A 27394-nucleotide genomic window follows, 5' to 3' on the forward strand; every position below is an offset into this window, starting at 1 on the left:
TTTCTTTCTCTCTCTTTCTCTCTCTCTCTCTCTCTCTCTCTCTCTCTCTCTCTCTCTCTCTCTCTCTCTCTCTCTCTCTCTCTCTCTCTCTCCACTCACTCTAACACACTATATAACAAATTATTGTTACGCCCCCTATTACGCAGCATAGTCATAACCCATATCAGACATAAACATTGCTTATTAGAGATAACATTGTAAATCTAAATGAGTGTTGAGTCCCTTAGGCACCAGGGTCTCCAGGATATAAATCCATGTACTTTCTCTTTGTAGGAGTAGTCTACCATGATGATATAGTGCATATCTGCAACAGTATTGCCCGTGTTGCAAAAAATGTCTAGCCACCGGTTGCTCTGAACTGCCAGAATAATAACAGCCCGGATAGCAGACCGGTGGTTCGCCATCCTTGTCCTCAAGTCATCTTGGGTTTTGCCGATGTAAAACTTTCCACAGGGACACTGCAACATGTAAATGATATAATTAGTGGTACAGGTTACTCTAGCTCGTATTTCATACTTCTTATTTCTCAGTGGATGATTAAAATATTTACTCTGGGTTAATCCCCCACAAGTGGTGCATCCACTACACCTGTAGCAGCGATTTCTGGTGGTCCCTAACCAGGTCTTCTGGATATAGCTTGGTCTATAATCAGGGCGTAATAACAAGTCCTTTTAAAGATCGTCCCCTTCTATAACCAATCATAGGGGCTTCATAGGTCCCAAAGAGTAGTGCCTTGTCAGACTTGATAATGTCCCAATGTGCATACTTTGAGGAAATGCAATCAGGCTCTTTTAAGAATAACAGGATCAAAGTATGTAAAAGATACATTGATGATCTTTTCATTATCTGGGGAGGAACAGAGAAATATCCACAACAGTGGTTTACAACTCAGAACTCAGAGAACAATAATCTTAAAGGGACATAATACTCATATGCTAAATCACTTAAAACTGATGCAATATAACTGTAAAAAAAAAGAAAGATATTTTACCTCACAATTTCCTCAGCTCACCAGAGTAAGTCTGGTGTAAAAAGTTATACTTCAGCCAACTGCAGGTAAAAAAAAAAAGGAATAAATTAACTGCTGCCACTCAGCATCAACAGTGCTGAGGTCATGAACTATTTTACTGTGATCTCATGAGATTTGACTTGACTCTTATGAGATTTCATAGTAAACTTCCTTAAACTGAATAGGGAAATAAGATGAGTGTGCATGAAGCTAACTCCCTTGCCTGTCCCGGGCAGACATTCTAATTTGCAGCTTAAAGTTCTTTACAATAGGGTTTGAATACTTAGGACATCTTGAGGTAAAATATTTTTTTTACATTGGGATGTTCAGGTGATATTTTCTAGTCAGCTTTTTGCAGATATGCTGCATCACTTTCAAGTGTTTCAACATTTTAGTATCATGGCCCTTTAAGTTAAAAATGAGCTAGACATTTTTTGCAACATGGGAAAGGGAATACTGTTGCAGATCTGTGCTATATCATCATTGACCACTCCTACAAAGAGAAAGTAAATGATTTATATCCTGGAGACCCTGGTGCCTAAGGTACTCAACACTCATTTAGATTTTCAATGTTATCTCTAATAAGCAATGTTTATGTCTGATCTGGGTTCTGACTATGCTGTGTAATAGGGGGGGCATAACAGTAATTTGTTCTCTAGTGTGTTAGACTAGTTATTTCTTAATGATTAACATCTAAGTGGCTAGTATTGTATAAAGTGTAGGTTATTATTACCCATAGATATTAGGAAGGCATTTTCTTTATGAATCCGGAAAAATGATTTTCAAAAATAAGCAAAATTAGTTACATAGCTATGCTGTCTGGAGAGGTCTGATCCACCTCCCTGTATCAGTGTTTAGCATCAGAAACACAGCAGATAATGACTTTTAAAGTCTGGTATACTACCAAAGCAAAGGTGCAGATAGATACAGCCATATAAGGAATTGCGTGGGGGGAGTTAGAGCTGTACAATTCAGAAACTTCAAAAAAGGGTTAATGGCGAGGTACTGCAGTATAAATTTGCAGGTCAAGTAATTAAAGTACATATTACATTTTGTCTCTATCCCAACTTGTTTTATGTCCCTTTAAAGTATATTGGGAATTTCTGCAGGTAAATACAGTAATTTCTAAAGCTTTTTTTTTTAAAGGATTGTGATAGACCCCTTAGATAACTAGCTCGGAAATTGAAGGCCAATTTTATTCTTTGGTCATCCAATGCACAAATTACTTACTGATTTTTTTTCTTGTGGTTTTTCATATGCATCTTTGTTAATGTTACTGAATTAGTGATACATTTCTTTATGTATATTTACTCTATTTGTAATCTAAGCTTTTTCCTGTTTTTGGTACTAAAAACAACTATGTATTTGTATTTTAGAAATACGATTTCTGAATTTAAAAAACGTAATTTAAGCAATTTTAACTGCATCACATACATTGTACATATTCACCATTAATCTTACACTATCATAATTTTTTTAAAATTTTGTCCAAGACTGACTTTTTTTTTGTGGTAACATAATTCACTGCCAATAGAATGTTAATTATATACATATGTATGTGTGGATGTGTGTGTATGTATGTGTGAATGTATGTATGTGTATATATATATATATATATATATATGTGAATGTATGTATATGTGTGTGTGTGTGTGTGTATATATATATATATATATATATATATATATATATATACACAGTATGTTTACTCTCTGTAAAATATTATTGAAAAATGATGCAGTGAAGCCAGTTTGGGGTGGAATGACAATACTGTAAAGGTCATTAAGTAAGATAGCTCAAGCTTGCCAACACAAAGGTGAGAACACTAGCGGAGGTGGAGCAGTGCATCGACTGCTCCACCTCCGCAGGGATGAAGAAGATGCTGGGCCCGCAATGGATGAAGATGGAGCCGTCTGGATGAAGATGGAGCCACCGGGATGAAGATTGTTCAAGCAGGACTTCAGCAACTGTGAGTACCTAAAGAGGGGTTAGTGTTTTTTTAAGTTTTTTTGGGGTGGGTTTTTTTTTTTAGATTAGGGTTTGGGCATTTCTTAAAAGAGCTGAATGCGCTTTTAAGGGCAGGAAAAAGAGCTGAATGCCCTTATTTTTTAGAAAAAAGCTGATTTCTTTAGGGCAATGCCCTACAAAAGACCCTTTTAGGGGCTATTGGTAGTTTATTATAGATTAGGGTTCTTTTTATTTTGGGGTGGGTTTTTCCTTAAACAGGGTATTAGAATAGGAATAATTTTTATTATTTTGGATAATTTGTTTGTTGTAATGTTTTTTTTTATTTTTGGGGTGTTTTTTTTTTTTAGCATAGCCATTTTTTTTTTATGGGCAGCAAAAGAGCTGAATGCCATTTTAAGGGCAATGGCCATACAAATGCTCTTTTCATGGAAATGGGTAGATTCGGTTTTACTTTATTTTAATTTTGTGGGTTTGGGGGGTGGGGTTTTGTATACTGTTAGGGGGTGTTTGTTTTTCTTTTGTAGAAAAAGAGCTGATTTATTTAGGGCAATGCCCTACAAAAGGCCCTTTTAATGGCCCTTGGTAGTTTATTATTAATTAGGGTTTTTTTATTTTGGGGTGTTTTTTTTTTTTAAACAGGGTATAAGAATAGGAATAATTTTTATTGTTTTTGATAATTTCGTTTATTTTTTGTAATTGTAGGTTTTTCAATTTTTTTGTAATGGTAGTTTTTTGTAATTTTTGTAATGTTAGGTTTTAGTATAAGGCAGCTTAGGTTTTATTTCACAGGTAAGTTTTTTTATTTTAAGGGCCCTTGGTAGTTTATTATTGATTAGGGTTTTTTATTTTGGGGTGTTTTTTTTTTTTAAAACAGGGTATAAGAATAGGAATAATTTTTTTATTGTTTTTGATAATTTCGTTTATTTTTTGTAATTGTAGGTTTTTACATTTTTTTGTAATGGTAGTTTTTTTAATTTTTGTAATGTTAGGTTTTAGTATAAGGCAATAATAAATAAAGAGAACGGATATGTCTAGGTGGTACAGCGCAACAAAATAAAAATAAACAATTATTTACACAAGTTATTTGTACACTAATAATGATGTGGTAAACACTGTAGTAGGTAATAAAGTACACCTTCAGAATTGAGAAAGTTCTAATATATTAATGCTTGTCTTGTTTTGCAAACACAATAGTCTTATTAGAGTTCTGTAACTTGTCTATTCGGATATATAGATAGTTGAAAGGATGTCTCCTTACCAGATGTTACCCCAATCATATGAGGTAAGATTTATTCATGTAGGGAGTATCTTTGTCTTGTCTGTAGTGCCCACTAGTCCAAATGTTACAGGTATACCGGTTCAAGCAAGTGGGTCTGATTTCCTTCTCAGGATTCCGTCGCTTTAATATATACGATCTTTACCCAGTAGAACCTTTTTCCGATGGTTGGAGTCTTAGTGGCTCATGGGAGTATGGTACTTCGATTATGATCTTTCAGACTCTCATGTTCATAGTTGGATATAAAAAGAAGAAAAGCAAAAGAACATAGCGTAATATTGTAAAACCAGGTTGATTTATTATACAGTAAGGTAGGAAATACACTCACATGTTAAAACCTCAATCATTGATGAGGTAAGGATAAAGCATATCAGGAATATGTATATACGTTGTTCACAGGGTCCCCCGGTGGGAGTAGTAGATAGATGATAAAATATGTATAGTGGTATTATATACACATAAATTCTTGAGAAAAAGATTCCTTATCTTGCTGATACAAAGTTCCAATAAATGGTATATTTTGGTTATTTGGAAAGTTCTGTTAATTGTGTGTTTGAGCCCTTATTGCGCTCGATATGTGTGGGTGGCCCTACGTATTGGCGTAAAAAATGGGCTGACCCAAATACTTATACAGGTAAGGTTTACCTAATTATGTCCCAGGGACTCACAAACATATAAAGCAAAACTGAAGCCAAATGAGCGAGAAGAGTGGAATAAGACAATAATTGGTTAAAAAACGTTATTCCAATCCGAATAGTGAAATCACATGGGGGTAGTGGTTGTGCTGGGAAAAAAACAAAAGTAGTAACTTGAGCAATAATTGCCCTGAGTTGGTTTGATGTGTCTGTACTGACAAACCGTCCTTTTCTAATGGATACAAGAAATTGCGGTATATGTGTCAGCAATGAATGAAACTAGCGGTATATAAATTCCCAAAAAATAGCCGGTCACAACTGAGTACGTGAGAAGACTGCACTGTCACGCTTTGGGGTATCACCTTACGTGTTTCGAAGTTTGTACTTACTTCTTCATCAGAGGTAGTGGAAAGTGCAGTAAACCGGCTTTGCTTTTAAAGGTGTTTGGTGGGAGTGGTCTTCTCCGTACTCGGGTGTGCGTGATTACGTCAGTACGCTTATCTGCCAATAGAAACTAGTGTATGGGCTATTTCCTGGGTTTCTTTATTGATAGGTCGCCTGACCAATCTTATTCTCTGTATATACGGTTGTCATAGAAACTTAGGAGGCAGCTATATTGCGTGTGCCTTTCCTATGCTGTGTAACGTCATTGTTTACGATGTTGCTATAGTAACTCTTACTAGAATGACTACGTCAAAACTATAAGACAGAACAATTGCTTGTTATAATTAAAAGGTAAGGATGATAAAAATAATAAAAATAAGTGTATATGTTTGGTGACGTCCGTTTCTGCATGTAAAAAGTTATCCATGTATAGTGGAGATCAAACACTGAAAAAGGAGCTGTCTATATCTAAATGCTATGCGTTCAGCCTTATAAGATTGTAAGGACCGTAGATAACGCCTCTCATATTTATAATTAGTCCTATCGATATTCACTTCTTATATAGACTAATCTACTTTTGGGCTCTGATTTAAAATTGAATTTACACCCTTATAGGGAACTTACTTTTGAGGAATTTATATATATATATATATATAAGGAAGACCCAGAGTTAAATATCCTTGGATTTTAGTATCTATATACCCTTGAAAATTTTATATAAAAAATAAAAAGATTTAAGTTAAAAAATGAATGAAAACGGTCAGATATTGGTTGTATAAAAGCTATACTATACCCAGGAATGGGTGATAACACAATAAAATCTTAAGTGTTAATCTTACTTATATTTGTGTGTGGAGAAGATTTGTATTCTATTATTCATTAATCAGACCAGAAAGGCTCTACATTATGTTCATATTCTATGACCCTAAATGGTCCTAGGTTGTCATAGACTTATGTTGTTCAAAATACTGCAACTATGTTTCGTAGTTACAGAAATGCTGCTAGGTCCAACTCTTCATTTAGACCCTTGGGTGCCATAGTGCCCATATGGTGGATCCAGTATGACTCTCTTTGTCTCAAAAGTTGGAATCTATCTCCTCCTCTTTTGGGGGGGACCACATGTTCTAGAATTGTTCCTCTTAGGGCTTGTGGATCCATTTGGTGTTTGAATTTAAAATGTCTTGAGACGCTGTGGTCTTTGTAGCCTTCTTCAATGTTTTTTATATGTTCTAGTAGGCGGGTCTTATATGGTCTTTTGGTACGTCCTATGTATTGCAGATTACACGTACATTCTAGCAGATATACTACAAATGTAGTTTTGCAGTTAGTGAGTTTGTTGATGGAACATGTCTTATTAGGAAGAGATGTAGAATGGATTATTTTCGTTGGTTTGTTTGTAATATAGGCATGTTCACATCCTTTACAATTAAGTCTGTTACATTTGAAGAAACCTTTGCTTTTTTCTCTCAACCAATTGCCTCCTTGATTTTGCTTCAATTGGCTTGGTGCTAGCATCTGTTTAAGATTCGTGTTTCTTCTAAACGTTATATTGGGAGCCAGACCTATCGTGTTCTTTAGGAGATCATCTTGTAACAGAATTGGCCAGTATTTTTTCAAGATTTTCTTAATTTCTGGGGCTGCTTCGTTGAAGGTAGTTATCATGGAAATTTTCTGTATACTGGATGTAGTTTTTTTATTTTTATTATTTTTGACCGTAAGAAGATCTTGTCTTTCCAGGGATCTGACCTTTTTCTGGGCGTTTTCTACCATTTTTTTTGGGTAGTTTTTCTGAATAAATTTCTTTTTGAGTATTTCTGATTCTTCATTATAATCGGTCATTTTGGTACAATTTCGTCGTACTCTCTGGAATTGACCATACGGAATGTTGTTGATCCATGGTTTGTAATGGCCACAATTGGCTTGTAGATAGCCATTACAATCTGTTTCCTTTGTATATAAGCTTGTCATAATTTTGTTGTCCTCGTGGAACAAAATCAAGTCCAAAAACTCTATTCGGATTTCCGAGATTTTTGAGGTAAATTTCAAATTAAAAGTGTTAGTGTTAAGCGTTTCAATAAAGTCTTGACATCTATTCTCCTCCCCGTTCCATATTGCTACAATGTCGTCAATGTACCTACCCCACCATATGATGTTATTATTGAAGGGGTTGTTGTTGTAGATATACTGGTTTTCCCATTCGCCCATGTATAAGTTGGCGTAACTTGGGGCCATAGTAGTCCCCATGGCGGTTCCACTGATTTGTAAAAAATATTTGCTATCGAATTCAAAGAAGTTTTTCTCTAGGACGAACTTGATGCTTTCTAAGAGGAAACATTGATGTTCCTCTGTCAGTTTTGTATTCTTTTTTTGTACTTGTTCCATCATCTTTATACCTAGATTGTGTGGTATACAGGTATATAAGGAAGACACATCTAGTGTTACCCATTTGTATGTATCTTTCCATGGTATGTGGCTGAGTTGGACTATAAGGTCAGTAGAGTCTCTGATGTAGGATGGTAAATTTCTAACCAAAGGTTTCAAGAACTCATCTACATATTGGGACAGTCTTGCTGTTAGAGAATCGATCCCTGATACTATGGGTCGTCCAGGGGGATTCTTTAAATCCTTATGGATTTTTGGAAGGTGATAAAATATCGCCTTCCTGGGATGTGGGTGGGTAAGATACTTCAGTTCATTTGGGTTTAGCAATTTATTATAATTCACCGTGTCCATCAAGGAATCATATTCTTTCTGGAATGTGATTGATGGATCTCCTCTGAGGCAAATATATGTGAGAGGATCATTGAGTAATCTATATGCTTCCATCATGTAGTCAGATTTATCTTGGACTACTAGTCCTCCTCCCTTGTCTGCCTCTCTGAGCACTATAGTTTCCATATCCATAATGGATTTAAGTGCATCCTTTTCTTTTTTAGACAGATTGTCCTTTTTAATTTTGAAATTGGTACAGAGACTATCTAGTTCTTTGGAGACTAGATTACTGAACGTAGGAATAAAATTACCCTTAGATTGAACAGGGTAAAAGATGGAGGTTGGTTTGAGATTTGAATTTCTCTTTTCCTCAAGATATATATTTCCTTGAAAATCTTCATTTTCTTGTTGTAACTCTTCTAAAATCTTTAGGGTTTCTGTATCCGTTATGGTTAGAATGTCATCAGCATTCTTGACTTGTTTGTGTTTGATTTTTTCAAAATGTCTACACAAAGTGAGTTTCCGAATGAACTTGTTAAAGTCAATGAATAAATTAAAAGGATTTGGACCTCTGGTCGGAGCAAAGCTCAAACCTCTTGATAATACTTCTAATTGAGTTTCTGAAAAGGTGGTTGTGGAGAGATTGAAAATTTTTAGTAATTTATCTCCTGTTTCCCCCTTTTTGGGGTTCTTGGTAGGTCTTTTCCTTGTTCTCTTTCCCACCAAACCTCTTCCTCTTCTTCCTCTACGGGTCCTTTTCTTTTTCTTGTTTGGTCCTGGGACCATTGTGGTCTTAGATTTACCTCGTAGTTTGGTGTGTCGATTGGTGTTCGTGATGGTATCCCTGTAGAATTTTGTAAATTTTGCGGGTAGTGGTTCCCTGTCCATTCCCTCTCTAAAAAATCCCCCTGAGGGTGACTTCTATGGTGGGGTGGTTGAGATGCTTTTTCTTTTTGTCTTTGTGTTGTATAGTGACTTGGCCCTGGCTTTGAATTTCTCCATTCCGGATAATTTGGTCTCTGGTGTGAGTTGTTATAATTCGGATAATATTGGTGCCCTGTATTTGCTTTATTGTACTGTTGAATATTGTTCCTTGAATTTCTTCGTGGATATTCTCTAGTGTACTGGTTTTTATACCAAGACACTTGTTTAGGAGGGGGTCTGTTATAGGTGTCTCTATACTCATCTCTGGAATCATAGTGTTGTCTCGAATTTGTGTTGTTATAGTAGTTATTACTGGGCATGCGAGGTCTATGATTCCACTGGTTATTAGTGACTGAATTTCTGTGTTTTTTATTATTAGTAGAAATAGGTACTCGTGGTTTCATATGGGTCTGAATGGAATTCATTTTTTGTTGTTGTTGTTCCTGATGGTGTGTGTGTGTTATGCTCTTAGTACCTTTAGGAATATTTTTATTTATATTTGTGTTAGTGGTAGAATTATCTATTGACTCAGGTACAGTAATATCTTCCCATAGGTTGTCTTCCCCCTCTGGGTTATTTGACTCCTCCCCTTCTTGCATGTCAAGGAAGTCTCTTAGAAATTTTTTCCTTTTTTTGGACTCAATGTTAGATTCAAATCTGGATATTTTATCCTTGTTCTTCTCATCTAGTTCTTTAAACACTGGGTCTCCCTTATGTTTTTCCAAATTATTTTTTAGGTCTTTAATTTGTGAAGTAATTTTTTCTACTTTATAGTTTCTATATCTGGAGGCTATCCTCATTAAGGTAAAGGAACATTCCTCCAAAGCAGTGTCCCATTCCGTCAGATACTCTACATCCTCTTGTTCAAAGATGGATGATTTGTAGAGTTTCAGACCTCCTGGTATGATTTTATACTTAAGGTATCTTTCTAGGTTGAGGTTATCATACCAGTGTGTCAATTGCTTTTTACTAAGTTTTTCAAGATTTTCAAATATTTCTTTAGGATCTACATTAGATTCAATAATTGATTTAGTTTCCTCTTCTAAATTAATTGATAGTTTTTTGATCTTGGTTGTAGGATCAAAATAATTACCAAATTCAAATATGTGGGCTTCCATTTGTTAATCCCAATGGATAGACCTAATGGGCTGCTGATTAGGGTAAGTTGCTGACTAGCAGCAACAGTGACAAGGAAAGCAAGGGTATGGGTGACCAGCGCTCCAAAAGGTCTAGTGTTCAATATTGAATTGGATATCTGAGACTTAGTGTAGATTTAGAAAGTATATATGTATGTCAGTAGATATCTGATGTTTTAAGGTGTGGTATTGTGCAGCTGAACCAGACAAAATGTGTACCCCTAGCACAATGGGTGGAAATAATAAATAAAGAGAACGGATATGTCTGGGTGGTACAGCGCAACAAAATAAAAATAAACAATTATTTACACAAGTTATTTGTACACTAATAATGATGTGGTAAACACTGTAGTAGGTAATAAAGTACACCTTCAGAATTGAGAAAGTTCTAATATATTAATGCTTGTCTTGTTTTGCAAACACAATAGTCTTATTAGAGTTCTGTAACTTGTCTATTCGGATATATAGATAGTTGAAAGGATGTCTCCTTACCAGATGTTACCCCAATCATATGAGGTAAGATTTATTCATGTAGGGAGTATCTTTGTCTTGTCTGTAGTGCCCACCAGTCCAAATGTTACAGGTATACCGGTTCAAGCAAGTGGGTCTGATTTCCTTCTCAGGATTCCGTCGCTTTAATATATACGATCTTTACCCAGTAGAACCTTTTTCCGATGGTTGGAGTCTTAGTGGCTCATGGGAGTATGGTACTTCGATTAGGATCTTTCAGACTCTCATGTTCATAGTTGGATATAAAAAGAAGAAAAGCAAAAGAACATAGCGTAATAAATCTTACCTCATATGATTGGGGTAACATCTGGTAAGGAGACATCCTTTCAACTATCTATATATCCGAATAGACAAGTTACAGAGCTCTAATAAGACTATTGTGTTTGCAAAACAAGACAAGCATTAATATATTAGAACTTTCTCAATTCTGAAGGTGTACTTTATTACCTACTACAGTGTTTACCACATCATTATTAGTGTACAAATAACTTGTGTAAATAATTGTTTATTTTTATTTTGTTGCGCTGTACCACCCAGACATATCCGTTCTCTTTATTTATTATTTCCACCCATTGTGCTAGGGGTACACATTTTGTCTGGTTCAGCTGCACAATACCACACCTTAAAACATCAGATATCTACTGACATACATATATACTTTCTAAATCTACACTAAGTCTCAGATATCCAATTCAATATTGAACACTAGACCTTTTGGAGCGCTGGTCACCCATACCCTTGCTTTCCTTTAGTATAAGGCAGCTTAGGTTTTATTTCACAGGTAAGTTTTTTTATTCATTTTAACTAGTAAATAGTTAGTAAATAGTTAATAAATATTTACTAACTAGTCTACCTATATATATATATATATATATATATATATATATATATATATATATATATATATATACAAACTTACCTGTAAAATAAAAATAAAACCTAAGCTAGATACATTATAACTATTAGTTATATTGTAGCTAGCTTAGGTTTTATTTCACAGGTAAGTTTGTTTTTAGTTTTAAATAGTCTATTATTTAGTTAATAATTGTAACTTTATTTTAGCTCTATTTTAATTATGTTAAAGTTAGGAGGTGTTAGGTTTAGGGTTAGCGTAAGGTGCTAACAGTTTAATTTAGGTTATTGCGATGTGGGGGGGCTGGCGGTTTAGGGGTTAATAGGTTTATTTAGTGGTAGTGATGTGGGAGGCCAGAAGTTTAGGGGTTAATAACTTTATTTAGTGGCGGTGAAATAGGGGTTAATATCTTTATTATAGTGTGGGCAATGTTGGGGTGCGGGGGAATGGCAGTTAATAACTTTAGTATAGTGGCAGCGGGAGCGGCAGATTAGGGGTTAATAACTTTATTTAGGAGGCAGCGATATTGGGAGCGGCAGATTAGGGGTTAATAACTTTTATATACAGGGAGTGCAGAATTATTAGGCAAATGAATATTTTGACCACATCATCCTCTTTATGCATGTTGTCTTACTCCAAGCTGTATAGGCTCGAAAGCCTACTACCAATTAAGCATATTAGGTGATGTGCATCTCTGTAATGAGAAGGGGTGTGGTCTAATGACATCAACACCCTATATCAGGTGTGCATAATTATTAGGCAACTTCCTTTCCTTTGGCAAAATGGGTCAAAAGAAGGACTTGACAGGCTCAGAAAAGTCAAAAATAGTGAGATATCTTGCAGAGGGATGCAGCACTCTTAAAATTGCAAAGCTTCTGAAGCGTGATCATCGAACAATCAAGCGTTTCATTCAAAATAGTCAACAGGGTCGCAAGAAGCGCGTGGAAAAACCAAGGTGCAAAATAACTGCCCATGAACTGAGAAAAGTCAAGCGTGCAGCTGCCAAGATTCCACTTGCCACCAGTTTGGCCATATTTCAGAGCTGCAACATCACTGGAGTGCCCAAAAGCACAAGGTGTGCAATACTCAGGACATGGCCAAGGTAAGAAAGGCTGAAAGACGACCACCACTGAACAAGACACACAAGCTGAAACGTCAAGACTGGGCCAAGAAATATCTCAAGACTGATTTTTCTAAGGTTTTATGGACTGATGAAATGAGAGTGAGTCTTGATGGGCCAGATGGATGGGCCCGTGGCTGGATTGGTAAAGGGCAGAGAGCTCCAGTCCGACTCAGACGCCAGCAAGGTGGAGGTGGAGTACTGGTTTGGGCTGGCATCATCAAAGATGAGCTTGTGGGGCCTTTTCGGGTTGAGGATGGAGTCAAGCTCAAGTCCCAGTCCTACTGCCAGTTTCTGGAAGACACCTTCTTCAAGCAGTGGTACAGGAAGAAGTCTGCATCCTTCAAGAAAAACATGATTTTCATGCAGGACAATGCTCCATCACACGCGTCCAAGTACTCCAGAGCGTGGCTGGCAAGAAAGGGTATAAAAGAAGAAAATCTAATGACATGGCCTCCTTGTTCACCTGATCTGAACCCCATTGAGAACCTGTGGTCCATCATCAAATGTGAGATTTACAAGGAGGGAAAACAATACACCTCTCTGAACAGTGTCTGGGAGGCTGTGGTTGCTGCTGCACGCAATGTTGATGGTGAACAGATCAAAACACTGACAGAATCCATGGATGGCAGGCTTTTGAGTGTCATTGCAAAGAAAGGTGGCTATATTGGTCACTGATTTGTTTTTGTTTTGTTTTTGAATGTCAGAAATGTATATTTGTGAATGTTGAGATGTTATATTGGTTTCACTGGTAAAAATAAATAATTGAAATGGGTATATATTTGTTTTTTGTTAAGTTGCCTAATAATTATACACAGTAATAGTCACCTGCACACACAGATATCCCCCTAAAATAGCTATAACTAAAAACAAACTAAAAACTACTTCCAAAACTATTCAGCTTTGATATTAATGAGTTTTTTGGGTTCATTGAGAACATGGTTGTTGTTCAATAATAAAATTAATCCTCAAAAATACAACTTGCCTAATAATTCTGCACTCCCTGTATGTGTCGGCGATGTCGGGGGCAGCAGATTAGAGGTGTTTAGACTCAGGGTTTATATTAGGGTGTTAGGTTTAAACGTAACTTTTTTTTCCCCCCATAGACATCAATGGGGCTGCGTTACGGAGCTTTTCATTCCGCGTTCGCAGGTGTTAGTTTTCTTTCTAACACTCTCTCCCCATTGATGTCTTTGGGGAAAGCGTGCACGAGCACGTTAAAGTAGCACTTGTATTTTGTGCGGTATGGAGCTCAACGCAACCATATCGCACGCACAAGGCCGCTTTTTCAAAACTCGTAATGGCAGCGCTATGGAGGGTGGAATAACGCAACTTTTGTTGCGTTCGTTAACTACCCTTTATAGCGCACAACTCATAATCTACCTGTTAGTGTTTTAACTTTTTCTGTCAGGCCTCTGCCTGAATATCATTCTGGCGGTAAGCTCCACCCCTCCTTTTGGTGCCCTTTCTCTCTCCCTCACCGACAACAGTGGCTGACTGCCAGTATACACGGATAGTCCTAGGAAATTTTAGTTACCTGAAATTACCTTTTTAAAGACTTCTTTGTTCAGGAGGTGGGTGCGTACCCTCATAAGCGCTGCTAAGGGGGTGGATAATTGAAGAAAAAAAAATATTTGTGTTTCTGGCCTTTTTTCCTTTATTCCTCCTGGGTTCTGAGGTGTGTATAGAGGTTGTTTGTACTACAGGTGATTGCACTTTTATTTATGCTGCTTTCATTTTTGCATCTCATCTCATTTTTTTTTTTTTTTGATTGAGATGACTGTGTTGTATTAAAACATTTGTTTTATAATTTTTTTATTGAAATATTTGGCATATACAATATATAACTAAATATATGACCATTTGCAAGAATAGGTGTACATATTACAAATATAATATTATAGGAGCTAAGCGGCTAAACAGCAGATTTGTAAGCTTTAGGAAGTCCTAAAGTGAAATTCTTATAACTAGATTGCTTAAGTACTGCATCTCATTTTAGAGTCATGTCTGCACCCCCATTAAATATGACATACCCTCCAGAAGAGACCTCTAATTAACATAATACAGTTAATTATCCTTGTCTCCTTGGCAAAACTGTTCCTGTGGGCCAAGTTAACCAGTTGTGTACTTATTGTGCTCCACAGCTCCAGTTCACTTACCAAAATCCTGTCATTATAACTCCTGGAAGAAATTTCGTGCCCATGCCTATATATGTGACTCCCCCCCCCAGAATTTAAATCAAACCTCTCAAAACTATGACAGAATTTCAGAGAAAGTCCCTATTTGAACCTTGGAGCATCTTTTCTTTGGCTTACTTGGACCATGGCCACTACAGACGCAAGTTTGATGTGTTGGGGCATTGTTTGGGCTACCTGGAGGGTGCAGGGAGTGTGGTATCAACATCTTAGAACTTTGTGCGATTCCTCAGGCCTTTCAGTCTTGGCCCCTTCTCAAGCAAGAGAAATTAATTTGGTTCCAGTCAGACAACGTCACTGTGGTGGTATACATCAGTCATCAGGGAGGGACTCACTGACCCTTAGCTATGTGAGAGAGGTATCTCACATTCTGTCTTGAGCAGAGAAAAAGCACTGCATCCTATCAGCCATTCACATTCCCAGAGTGAACAATTGGGAGGCAGATTACCTTAGTCATCAGTTTGTTCATCCAGGAGAATGGTCTCTTCATCGGGATGTATTTGATTAATTAATCCCATGGTGGGGTCATTTGGAAATAGATCTAATGGCGTCCAAATTGAACCGCTCAAATGATAGATCCTCTAATTTGTCCTTGGAAATTTCAACTGGCCTATCTATTCCCTCTGTTTGTTCTTCTTTCAAGAGTCATTGCCAGAATCAAACAGGAATCGGCTTCAGTAACACTCATAGCTCCATCATGGCCTTGCAGAACTTGGCATGCGGACCTAATTCAGATGTCATCTCTTACCTCAATAGGCTCTATCCTTAAGGAATGATTTGCAGTCTCAAGGACCTTTATATCATCTGGATGGAAGATGAACGCCTAGTTTTAAAAAATAGAGGTTTCTCAGATTCTGTTATCTCCAGATAACCCAGAAAGCCTGTCACGCGAAAAATGTATCATACAATCTGGACAACTTCCTTTCTTTTGGTGTTTTTCTGGAGGTTTTTCTTGGAAATCTTTTTTGATTTATTCAGTTCCTTCAGTATGGACTGGATAAGGTTTTATCGGCTAGTTCTTTAAAGGTTCAGATATCTGCCTTATCTGTTTTTGTTTCATAAGAAGTTGGCTAAGTTGCCTGATGATCAAGGCCCATTTCTCCCATTTGTAATTTGAATCTGGTTCTTTTTTGCAAGGTCCCCCCTTTGACCTATGCATACTCTGGACCTAAAATTATTATCATGGAGGGTTCTCTTTCTTCAGGTCATTTCTTCTGCTAGATGAGTTTCTGAATTATCAGCTCTGTCTTGTGATCAACCCTTTTTGGTTTTTCATTAGGATAAAGCGGTCCTACGGATTTAGGGGCTGATTTATTAAGGGCCGAATGGCCCCTGATGCCCGTTTCCACGCGAGCCTTAAGGCTTGCCGGAAATGGCAGTTATGAAGCAGCGGTCTTAAGGTCGTTGCTCCTTATATGGTCCGCCGGCTCTGAGGCTGAGGTCTGCAATCCGCCCGATCGTGTACGATCGGGTTGATTGACACCCCCTGATTGGCCGTGAATCTGCAGGGGGCGGCATTGCACAAGCAGTTCACTAGATGTCTGGCAGACATGATACGCTACAACGTATCGTCCCCCAGACTTTGATAATTCGGACCCTAAATATGATTTTCTTCCTAAGGTGGTCAGAGCTTAACAATTTTATCTTCAGGATACTAAAGATTTTTTAGATAGACTTCTAGCTTTTTTGGCCACTTTTCAGGTCCCAGAAAGGGTCAAAGGCTACAGCGGTGGCCTTGGCATCATAGCTCAAGCTGACTATTCGTAAGGCTTACTTGGTTGTGGGAAAACCGCAACCACAAAGAGTAACTGCTCATTCTACTAGATCTGTGTCTACTTTCTGGGCCTTTAAGAATGAAACCTCAGTGGATCAGATTTGAAAGGCGGCAACCTGGTCTGATCTTCCTACCTTTTCTAATTTTTATCACTTTGATATTTATGCTTCCTCCAAAGCTGCTTTTGGCAGTTAAGTCTTTTTCTTCCACCCGTCCTTAACATGGACTCTCAGCTTTGTTATTATATCCCATCTGTTATGGACTGTCATCATCCTACGAGAGAAAACAGAATTTATACTTACTGATAAATTACGTGACCGTCCGTGTTTCTTCTATATGGGCGACAGTTTTTATTTGCACCTCAACCCTGCTTTTTATCTTTCCTACCTTTTCTGTCTCCTCTGCTCGGCTATACGTAAACTGAGTTGGGAGAGGAGGTGGGAGGACTCTCATCATCCCAAAAGCAATTTATCTGTAAGTGTAAATTTTGTTTTTTACATTGGCTGCATGGCTCTATATTAAAGCTGAGTGCTTTTTAAAAAATATTTTGTGCAACTGTAAAACTGTGTAAAACATGGAAAAATGTAAAGCTCACACGATGCATCACACACACTAACCTGAAGTGCATTATACAGCTGTAAAAAAATGGACAATTGTACTGATCTGCGAGTGTGCACAGCTTCTGTCACAGGCTGTGAGAATACCTGAGCTTCAAGATGACAGCCCCCAGTACAAAGAGGCGTAGCTTCAGTATTTGGCACCTTTAAGCTATTAAAACAGGAGAACTGATTTATAAAGAGCTTCAGGAACAGGATGAAATGCAATAACATGGCTAGTTGTGCACAGCAGTTTAATGTCCCTTTAATATTTAGTGTCACCTTCATGGTTGTTAATATAAGATTATATAAGACTACATTTGCTGCAAAGAATAGAAAGTAGCACCTTTAATGTTTTTCATATGGCATATATTATTCCCAAAGTGTAACAAAAATAGTTTCCTAGTATTGAGTATACATTTGCCAAATGCTTATATCACAATCTATACTTACTGCGAGGGTACCTTTTTGGAGTAAGGTTTAATTTTGTCTTTCAAAAAATTTTCAACAAGGGATTAGCATATCTGTGTTTTCTTAGATTTCAAAATGCCTCTGGGAAAGAATAAATTAGACTTGTTAAAATGTGTATTCCAGTAGCACATTAGGTGGAATAGGGGTATTAAAGGGACGGTTTATTCAAAACATTTATCTCCTTTAATTTGTTCCCAATCATCCATTTACCTACTGGAGTGTATTAAATTGTTTACAAGTATTTCCATTACCCTTATATTGACATTTGAAATAGTTTATTTAGCATGTGGTATCCCCACCCATCCTGAAAGTTTTTGGCCTCAAGGCCAAGCTGTATCAACACAGCCAGTAGAAGAAATTACACTCCCATTGAGTTATAGAATAGATAAGGTAATAAAATGTTAATTTTCCATTGTTCTCTCCAAGTATTGGTGATTGGTTTATGGACAGATATAAGTTAAAGAAGCAGGTATATGTACACATTGTGATAAAGTAATGAGATCTGATTATACCTACAAGCTTAACCCATTTTATTAGGATGTGGCTTCAAAACACAAGATCAGCTAATTCATAAACAGAAATAAGCCTTAAAAAAGCATATTTCATACATTTTATATTCTGCAGGTGGTAAAAAAGTTATTGGAAACACATTAAGGGAAACACAATTTTATAGTATACTGTCTCTTTAACAAAACAGTGTTCATAGAGTGCAAAGTTCCCCAAAGTTGCTTCTTTTTACAAATATTAATATATTACAAGAAATATTATAAATACTTATGCAGTATGCTATGAATGTAAGTAGGAACTGTTCTTTGATTTTGCCATCTTCATTGTTCTCCATTATGAAGTTAAACCCATAATCCAAGTGAACATTCTCCTGGAACTAATGCAGAGCTCCCAGTCATTCAACAAAATTTAGTATAGTACTGATACAGTAACTTTGTCCAATTGCAGCTTGTTCTGAGACTCCCAAATTTCTGCTCAAGGCCACCCCCTTTTTAAGGGGCAGTAAATACAAAAAGAAAGAAGGAAAGAAAAGGGTGTGGGAATCGCCACACAAGCCCTGTTGATCGGTAATACCAAGTTAAGTGCAAGTTTGGGAGTGGATATATCTACTAGAGGCTGTTGGGATTATCTGAGAAATGTTCCCAGTAGAACCAAACAGAGTGGAACAGCTCCACTTTATTTGTTATATATATATATATATATATATATATATATATATATATATATATATATTGTTGCTCTATTCCAAAGTACTACCATAAATACGTAATGAAAAGCAAAATCGAACATAAGTAAACATACAGAAGGAGTTAAGTACCTTCACTTAATATGTGTATATAACATACTCATAAAATACTGAGAATTGTTCCTTTAGATTTAAAAAATAAATAAATCTACTTTTATATGATTTGATTACTTAGAATACATTTGATAACAGATGTTGCTTTGTATTAACTTCCAAGATTTCTTAAATTTGTTTATTCCTGACCACTGCAGAATAGATCTGTAGGGTGTTGGAAATGCATGCAACAAAATATCACAATGTACCAAAGCAGTACTCTTTCTTGGATCAATATGGCAATAATGAATTTTCTTATAATAAATCTAGACTATAAAATTTAGACGTTTCAATTAATTTTGTATATCACACATGTTTACAAATAGCTCACTTCATTTAAAGAGTAAAATCCCTTTCTTTTGCTTTTTGTAGATGAACCTTCGTTCTGTTTTTACTGTAGAGCAGCAGAGGATATTGCAGCGTTATTATGACAATGGCATGACAAATCAGAGTAAAAGCTGCTTCCAACTCATTTTGCAGTGTGCACAAGAAACGAAGCTGGACTTCAGTGTAGTCAGAGTGAGTACTCTTTGACCTACAAAATATCAGCTTTTAGTTTTTTAATCAGATAGTTTTACAGCAGAGACTAGGAAGAATTCTAGATTCAAATGGACCTGCTTATATGTTGGTGTGTCTGTATATCCAACAATGGTATCAGCTTGATAATAATTGTATTGGAGAGAGAGGTTACTCTGTCAATAAATTTGATAAGTACCCTAGAAAAAAAAAAGGAAAGGATGATATAATTTATCTTTATTTTGCTTTTGCTCTTTATTTTTTTTTTAGTGACTTAAAAAGTTAGAACTGTATCTCTTTAGACCAGGTGTCAGCAACTTTGGTACCCAAGATATTTTGGAACTACATTTCCCATGTTGCTCAGACACACTTTAGGCTGAGTATCATGGAAAATGAAGTTCCAAAACATCTGGGGTACCAAGGTTGCTGACACCTGCTTTAGACCATTATAAAGGCCTGTGTACAAAATGTAATGCACCAGCAGTATGTAACAAGAACATTATATACCAACATCAGATATAGACCAGTTCTGGGATACAGTGGCCATGGTTCCAGATTTTTTTCCTGGCATCTATGTTTTGTTGAGGTTTATAATGTATCTATTTCTTACCTGCCGACTGTCTTGGATATCTCAAGATTGTGTGTCAAATGCCCTGGTGTCCAGGGGCTTCCCTAGCCCTGCACATGGCATGTTTGATTCTGTTTAACCCCACCCTTGGCACACAGGCCCTCCCCACAGCACACCACCACCTCTCCAGACCTGGCTGTTCCCATCTAACACCCCCCCCCTTACCTTCTGGTCCATATTTTGTATATATTTTCTAGGAAATCCACAGATATCTAGAGCATCCCACACGTGTAATTAGCATACTTTTTAAAGGGACCGTCTACACCAGAATTTGTATTGTTTTAAAAGATAAATAATTCCTTTATTACGCATTCCCAAGTTTTGCATAACCAATACAGTTATATAAATACACTTTTTATCTCTGTGATTATCTTGTATCTAAGCCTCTGCAAACTACCCCCTTATTTCAGTTCTTTTGATAGACTTGCATTTTAGCCAATTAGTGCTGGCTCCCTGGAACTTCACGTGCATGAGCACAGTGTTATCTATATGAAACACATGGACTTACACCCTCTAGTGGTGAAAAACTGTCAAAATGCCCTGAGAGAAGAGGCGGCCTTCAAGGGCTTAGAAATTAGCATATGAACCTCCTATGTTTAGCTTTCAACTAAAAATTCCAAGAGTACAAAGCAAAATTGGTGATAAAAGTAAATTGGAAAATTGTTTAAAATTACATGCCCTATCCGAATCATGAAAATTTATTTTGGACTAGACTGTCCCTTTAAGTCAGCATTGAAGGCTTAAAGGGACATAAAACCCAATTTTTTCTTTCATGATTCAGATAGAACATAACATTTTAAACAACATTCTAATTCACTTCTATTATCATATTTTCTCCGTTTTCTTGTTATCCTTTGTTGAAAAGCAGAAATGTAAGCTCAAGAGTGTGCACATGTCTGCAGCAGTATATGGCAGCAGTTTTGCAACAATGTTATACATTAGCAGGAGCACTAGATGGCAGCACTATTTCCTGTCATGTAGGACTTCAGGCATGTGCATGCTACCTACCTAGGTATCTCTTCAACAAAGAATATGAGGAGAATTAAATAAATTTGATAATTGTAAACTTTTAAAAAATTGTATTCTCTATCTGAATCATAAAAGATTTTTTGGGGGTTTAATGTCCCTTTAAAATAAGGAGGTGCCGTCGAAAGGCCCTTGAGCTTATCATATCTTGGCCAATAGTTGTAACTAATCCTCCATTTTATATTTTTAGTATTTGCAGCTTTTTTTTACATGAGAGAGTGCAAGACAGCTTCTATTGATGTATATTAATGCTGTACCATAGATCTTCAAAGCAGTGATCATACTCCTATAGAGTCAATGTTTTATTGTTATCGTACAATTGTAAACATATATGCACCCGGTATACTGAACACATATACAAAGCTTACACTTGTTTGGATATATCAAATTATATCAAGTAACGTTATACATTTCATGATGTTTATTCTGAGCACATTAGATAAGGAAGTGTGTGTATGTGTAATACAGTGTAGACTAACATCTATATCCTGTATCCCTACAGACTTGGGTTGGCAACAAAAGGAGAAAGATGAGCAGTAAAAGTTACACTGATTCTGGGTCATCTTTACAAGGAGCTGTGACAAATTCCCCTTCAGTACCTCCAGAAGTAGCAGTTAGAAATGTGCCAAATATAAACAGAGCTCAACCCCCTCGTATTTCCTCAAGTGGTGATCTGATGATGACTTGTGTCTACAGTCCAAATAATTCTGTGAGACAGGGGTCCACACCACAGACACAAACCACTACTGCTAAAGTGGAAATGCTAAAGCCCTCTTTGCAAAGGTCAGCTGGCAGAAATGAACAAGAGTACCTCAAGCAACATGCCCCAATGCACCATCAAGCGCCTCTTTCAAAGAATACCTTGCAGCAACTTGATGACAAGACTACTGCCTTAGCTCGACATCCAAATGTAGCAAATCCTCAAAACTCTGTCTACCCGAAAAAAGGTTTTGGTGGTTCATCTAATCCAATGGTGGAAAGGATTAACCCTCAGAAAACAATGAGCTGGTCAGTAAAAACCTTAGCAGAGCCTACAAATAATCAACGTTTGCTTAAGGCAGAACATTCAAGCCCTGTTTCTCATGTTCCTGTGGGACATAGGACTAGAGACTCTATGTGTGCTGTAAAGAATCTTGAAATTAGGGAAGTATTTTCATTGGCTGCTACTGAGAATTCCTCAAGATTGCTTGGAAGTGGTATGGAAGAGAAACGTCGTTTAGTTGAAAGTAACTGCTTTTCCATTGCCATGGAAACAGGAGATGTTGATGATGAGTATGCTCGAGAGGAAGAACTTGCATCAATGGGAGCACAAAACCAGGCTTGTTCAAGGTTTCGGGAAAGCAATAGTTCACCTCGTGTGGAGAACAGGTGCACATTATCTCCTTTGTCAGTTAGGACAGGAACATGTAAGACTTTGCCAACAAATACAAGAGACTTCTCAGAAAACAGAATGTATCACAACAGAGACTACTATTTATCACCTAATACCTCAGTACACAATACACCCAGCACACAATATAGCAGTGGTAACTCATCGAGAAACAGTTTGCATCCTCATTACACAACATCCCCTCAAATAAGACTGTCACAGAACCAAAACAACTACCAGGTAAGAATTGAACACATTTTTATCTGTCTTGGATTGGCATTGCCCGAAATAAAAATGTTTAGCTATTTAAACCACACATATGGTTGCCTAAACAGTTTTGAGCACAAATATCTTAAAGTGATTATGTAAAAAGCAATAAGGAATGAACATATTTGTGATTTTACTGATTTCCCGGGTAAAATTTAAGCCAATATTTAAGCTAATATTATATGTTTTCAGTGTTTATTGCTGACATTATAATTAAATCGATTTATGTTTCATTATGCGATTCATTTGTGCTTTTGATAGCTTAAGTAACATTCATAAATATCAGAAAATGTTATAATATTGCAAATTATTACACAGCCCCCACCTTGTTACTTCATAATGCCACCCAGCTGGCTACATTTTCAGTGGAGAACATTGATTCTGGTTTTATGACAAGAGAGGAAGGTTTACGCTATGCTTCAGTGTTTCTTTATCATTCCCATAGCAGCAACAGAAGAAATTGCATGACATCATCTCCAGCACTGGAACTTGTGCCTGTGCATTTAGCTTACCTGTGTATGCTATGGAAACCGTAGCAGCAGGTCCCTTTGACAAGTAAACAAAATATTACTCCATCTGTACCAATGTAGAAAACTGGCCAGCTATGGTAACTTTAACACTCAGCAATATTTTTTTACCCAAAGCTCATTAAAAAAAGAAAAGAAAATGGAAACAAATGTGGCAACAATATAAAAAACAAACTCAATATATCAGTGATACGAAAAAATCTGTTTGTTATATTGGTCTTTGCATTTATCACAGAAGAAAAAAACATATATAAAATAATTGATAATCAGTCAATTGTTTTTAAAATTCGCTACTGGGAATTTCAGAGAAAAACTTGCCCAAAGTCCCAGAGAATTTTTAGCATTTATGCTATCTCTCAGTTTAAACGGAAATAAAGCCCATGGTTTTGTTTAAATTTACCTATGAAAACTGTATATATATATATATATATATATATATATATATATATATATATATATATATATATATATATATATATATATATATACTGTATATTTAAAGTAAACAACTCAAGGTATTGATCTAGGCCCATTATAGTATATTTGATGCCTGTATTTGGCCACCAAAAACGAGCATATAAAAAAAATTAACTTTTTCATAATCTTTAGGTTTCTTACTGAAATTATTTACACACAACTACTGCAGTCATAAGCCAAATGGTTGTAAAAGCTTCTCTGGGATCCCCTTTGTTCAGCAATAGATGACATGCATGGCTTTGCCATTGGTTTTTGACAATTTGAAGGTCGCTAATTCCAGCTGCGCACCACACTTCTAAAATTCCCAGCAGTGAAGGGGTTAATCAGTTAGCTTGTAAGGTTAATATTTGCTCTAATGTAGGGATTACCCTCCCACCTGACACCTTCCAAACAGCTCTGTTACCCCAAATATATATTTGTTTCTGTAGTGTAGGGACCATCCCCCCCTGCAACCCAAATTTTTCTGTAGCATAGGACCACATCCCTCTATCACTGTTTTTTGCTGTAGTGTAGGAAACCCTGCACCTCTGTAACTACCAGCGATCTGGCTTCATGCGCCTCTTTGTTGGATGTAGGCACTACATCAACACTGTATGCTGGGCAAAGTACTGTGTGACATAGTACCTACTTCCATTTACCTATTTAAAGGGGCATGACAGTCAAAATTATAATTTCAATTTTAAGACTTTTCGGTTTACTTCTTTTATCAAATTTACTTTTTTTGGTATCCTTTGTTGAAATCATACCTAAGAATTCTCATGAGAATCAATGCACTACTGGGAGCTAGTCAGTGATTCGTGGCTGCACAAACACTTTTTTTTGTAATTGGCTCACCATGTGTGTTCAACTAGGTCCAAGTAGTGCATTGATACTCAGGAGCTGACCTTAACTATGTGATTAACCCTGCAGGGGTTAAAAACATAGTTACATGCTAGCAACAGTGCAATAATAAAATACTCATATCATATTGCAGCATTTTCGTTTTACATTGTTTTGTCCCTATAAATCATAAACGTCATATGGGCTTCTAATGGGCCTGGTCTCTTGTGGCAGTTCAAGCATATGAAGAGTTTATTGCAATGCAGAATATATAATAGAATATAAAAAAAATTTACTTTAACTTTGCAATTTATTATTAGTCACTTGAAGGGGATTAGATAGTTGCTTAGAGGAGCTGTACTATAGTACATATAAAGATATATGTCCATAATATAAGTACATAGGCTCTGATTTATTCACTAAGGGACAGATTTATCAAAGTCAGGCGGATAGGGGTGTATATCTCCGCCCCTGTCTGCCTGGCATCGCTTCCTCGTATGTAACATTGCACACTATAGCTAGTGTGCAATGCCACCCCCTGCTCACATGCAGCCAATCGCGAGTAAGCATGGGCTGTCAATCTCCCCTGTTGGAAAAGTCCGGGGGATTGAGATATGCCACATAGCAGGTGGCGAAACTGGGTTAAGAAGCAGCGGTCTGATGACCTACTTCTTAGCTCTCGGCTTCAAGTTCGCTAATGCGAGCCTGCAGCCGGATAGTTTGATAAATCTGGCCCTAGATAGCTACATACATAGCATGATTACAAAGAGGGGTCTAAAATATATGTCCATTAGATAACATTTGCACTTTATTAACGTTATGCTCACCCCAACAGGTGTTCGTGGTATAATTGCCCAGGCAGTTAAAAATGAATGTCCATTCGATAACATTTGCATTTAAAGTGACAGTCTGCACCAACATTGTTATTGTTTAAAAAGACAGATAATGCTTTTACTACCCATTCCCCAGCTTTGCACAACCAACATTGTTACATTAATAGGCTTTATAACATTTAAACCTCTAATATTCTGCCTGTTTCTAAGCCACTTGAGACAGCCTCTTATCACATGCTTTTTTATTAGCTTTTCACAACAAGAGACTGCTAGTTCATATGGGCCATATAGATAACATTGTGCTCTCTCCCGTGGAGTTGTGCATGACACTACACTAATTGGCTAAAATCCAATTCAATAGATAATAAATAAAAAGCCATGTGATCAGGGGGCTGTCAGAAGAGGATTAGATACAAGGTAATCACAGAGGTAAAAAGTATATTAAAGGGACACTCAAGTCAAAATTAAACTTCAAGATTCAGATACAGCATGCAATTTTAAACAACTTTCCAATTTACTTCAATTATCAAAATGTGCACAGTATTTTTATAATTACACTTTTTGAGTCACAAACTCCTACTGGGCATGTGCAAGAATTCACTGCATATACGTATATGCATTTGTGATTGGCTGATGGCTGTCACATGATACAGGGGCAGTGGAAATAGACATAACTTTGCAATTTATTTAACAAAAATCTACAAATCATTTGAAGTTCAAATAAAGTGCTATTGCATTGTCTTCTTATCATGCATTTATTGATTATGCAAATCTACTGCATTGACTGGTCCTTTAATATAACAGTGTTGATTATGCAAAACTGGAGAATGGGTAATAAAGGGATTATCTATCTTTTTAAACAATAACAATTTTGAAGTAGACTGTCCCTTTAATTATATACATTGAAACATTGATATATATGAATTTGTATTGCTGTTAGGTTGTGCAAGTTCCTTTTTTATTGGGAAGCTTTTTTTTGTTTTCTTTGGACCTAAATACCTTTTGGAGTTGTGCATTATATACAGTATATTAGCTAAAAGTACCTGACAGCATTTTAAGTCATTCCTGTCACTTCCATAATTTGTAAAAATGTAATTGGCTGGACAATATTGCTTATTATTGCCTTAAATCCACAGATTTCAGGAAACCTCACAGTGCCTTGGATTACTGAGTGCTCCAGAAAAAGAACAGTAAGTGCTATTTATTTTCAGCCTAATGAAAATAGTATGTTCTTTTATTAGAAATACCAGAGCCTTGGACTTTTGCTAAAGAGCAACTTGGAATCATGTAAACATGCACATAACCCCAAAAGATTTGATGCCATATTATTGCAAAAACTTTAATAGTAAAAAACCCTTAATTGTTTTATGCATATGTATCTTTTTGTTCAGTTCATTGGCGAGCTAGCAAAGGTGCTGTTTATGACCAAGAATCAACTGACATGTTGAAATTAATGTGGAAAATAGGATTCCTCTCTTCTATTGGATATTACCCTCAAAGCCTCACTTATAGTTCTTGTTTGCATTTAATTTATATCCACTTTGTAAGGCACTCAGCTTGGATACTTAGCACAATAATATGAATTATGTCTAGTCTATTTGGACCTTTCTGATCTTGTCTGAAGCATCATTAGTTTTTAAGTATTTGTCCATTCTATCTTCTTTCCATTATACTTTATTATAATTATGAAAATTGTTGGCTTTCCAATTCCTGTTAAAAGTGGAAGTGCAGACTGCAAACTTAAGTTATATTCCACTCAGTCATTGGTTGCACACCCTAGAGATTTATTTATAGCTGTCCCTAATTGGCCTCATCAGAGAAGGAAACCTAGGTTACATCATGGGGGTGCCCATTACTTTATGGACACTACAATTGTTAACTTATTTTTTCAATATTTAAACAACTAATCTAAATTTTAAAGTGAATGTAAATGTTGATGCTAAAGTGTCCAGTTTTAAAAAATTTGATTAAAAACAGGGGCACTTTAATTCATCAAAATTTACATTTCTCTCCTGTTGTGAAAA

The 27394-nt window shown here is 36.5% G+C and overlaps 1 protein-coding gene across 2 annotated transcripts in view; it reads left to right on the forward strand.

The window, feature by feature from the left end:
• The window catches only part of HDX (highly divergent homeobox), a 214358-nt gene that overhangs the window by 15703 nt on the left and 171261 nt on the right, over positions 1 to 27394 (forward strand). Inside the window, exons 3-5 of one of the 2 annotated variants that reach the window (XM_053699335.1) lie at positions 19281 to 19427; positions 21581 to 22687; positions 26507 to 26560. In XM_053699335.1, coding sequence (XP_053555310.1) covers positions 19281 to 19427; positions 21581 to 22687; positions 26507 to 26560 — 1308 coding nt within the window. The remainder of the gene's footprint in view (positions 1 to 19280; positions 19428 to 21580; positions 22688 to 26506; positions 26561 to 27394) is intronic. The other variant, XM_053699336.1, reaches the window with a different exon arrangement.

The sequence above is a fragment of the Bombina bombina genome, chromosome 1, assembly GCF_027579735.1.
Source record: "Bombina bombina isolate aBomBom1 chromosome 1, aBomBom1.pri, whole genome shotgun sequence".
In the NCBI taxonomy this organism is placed as follows: Eukaryota; Metazoa; Chordata; class Amphibia; order Anura; family Bombinatoridae; genus Bombina; species Bombina bombina.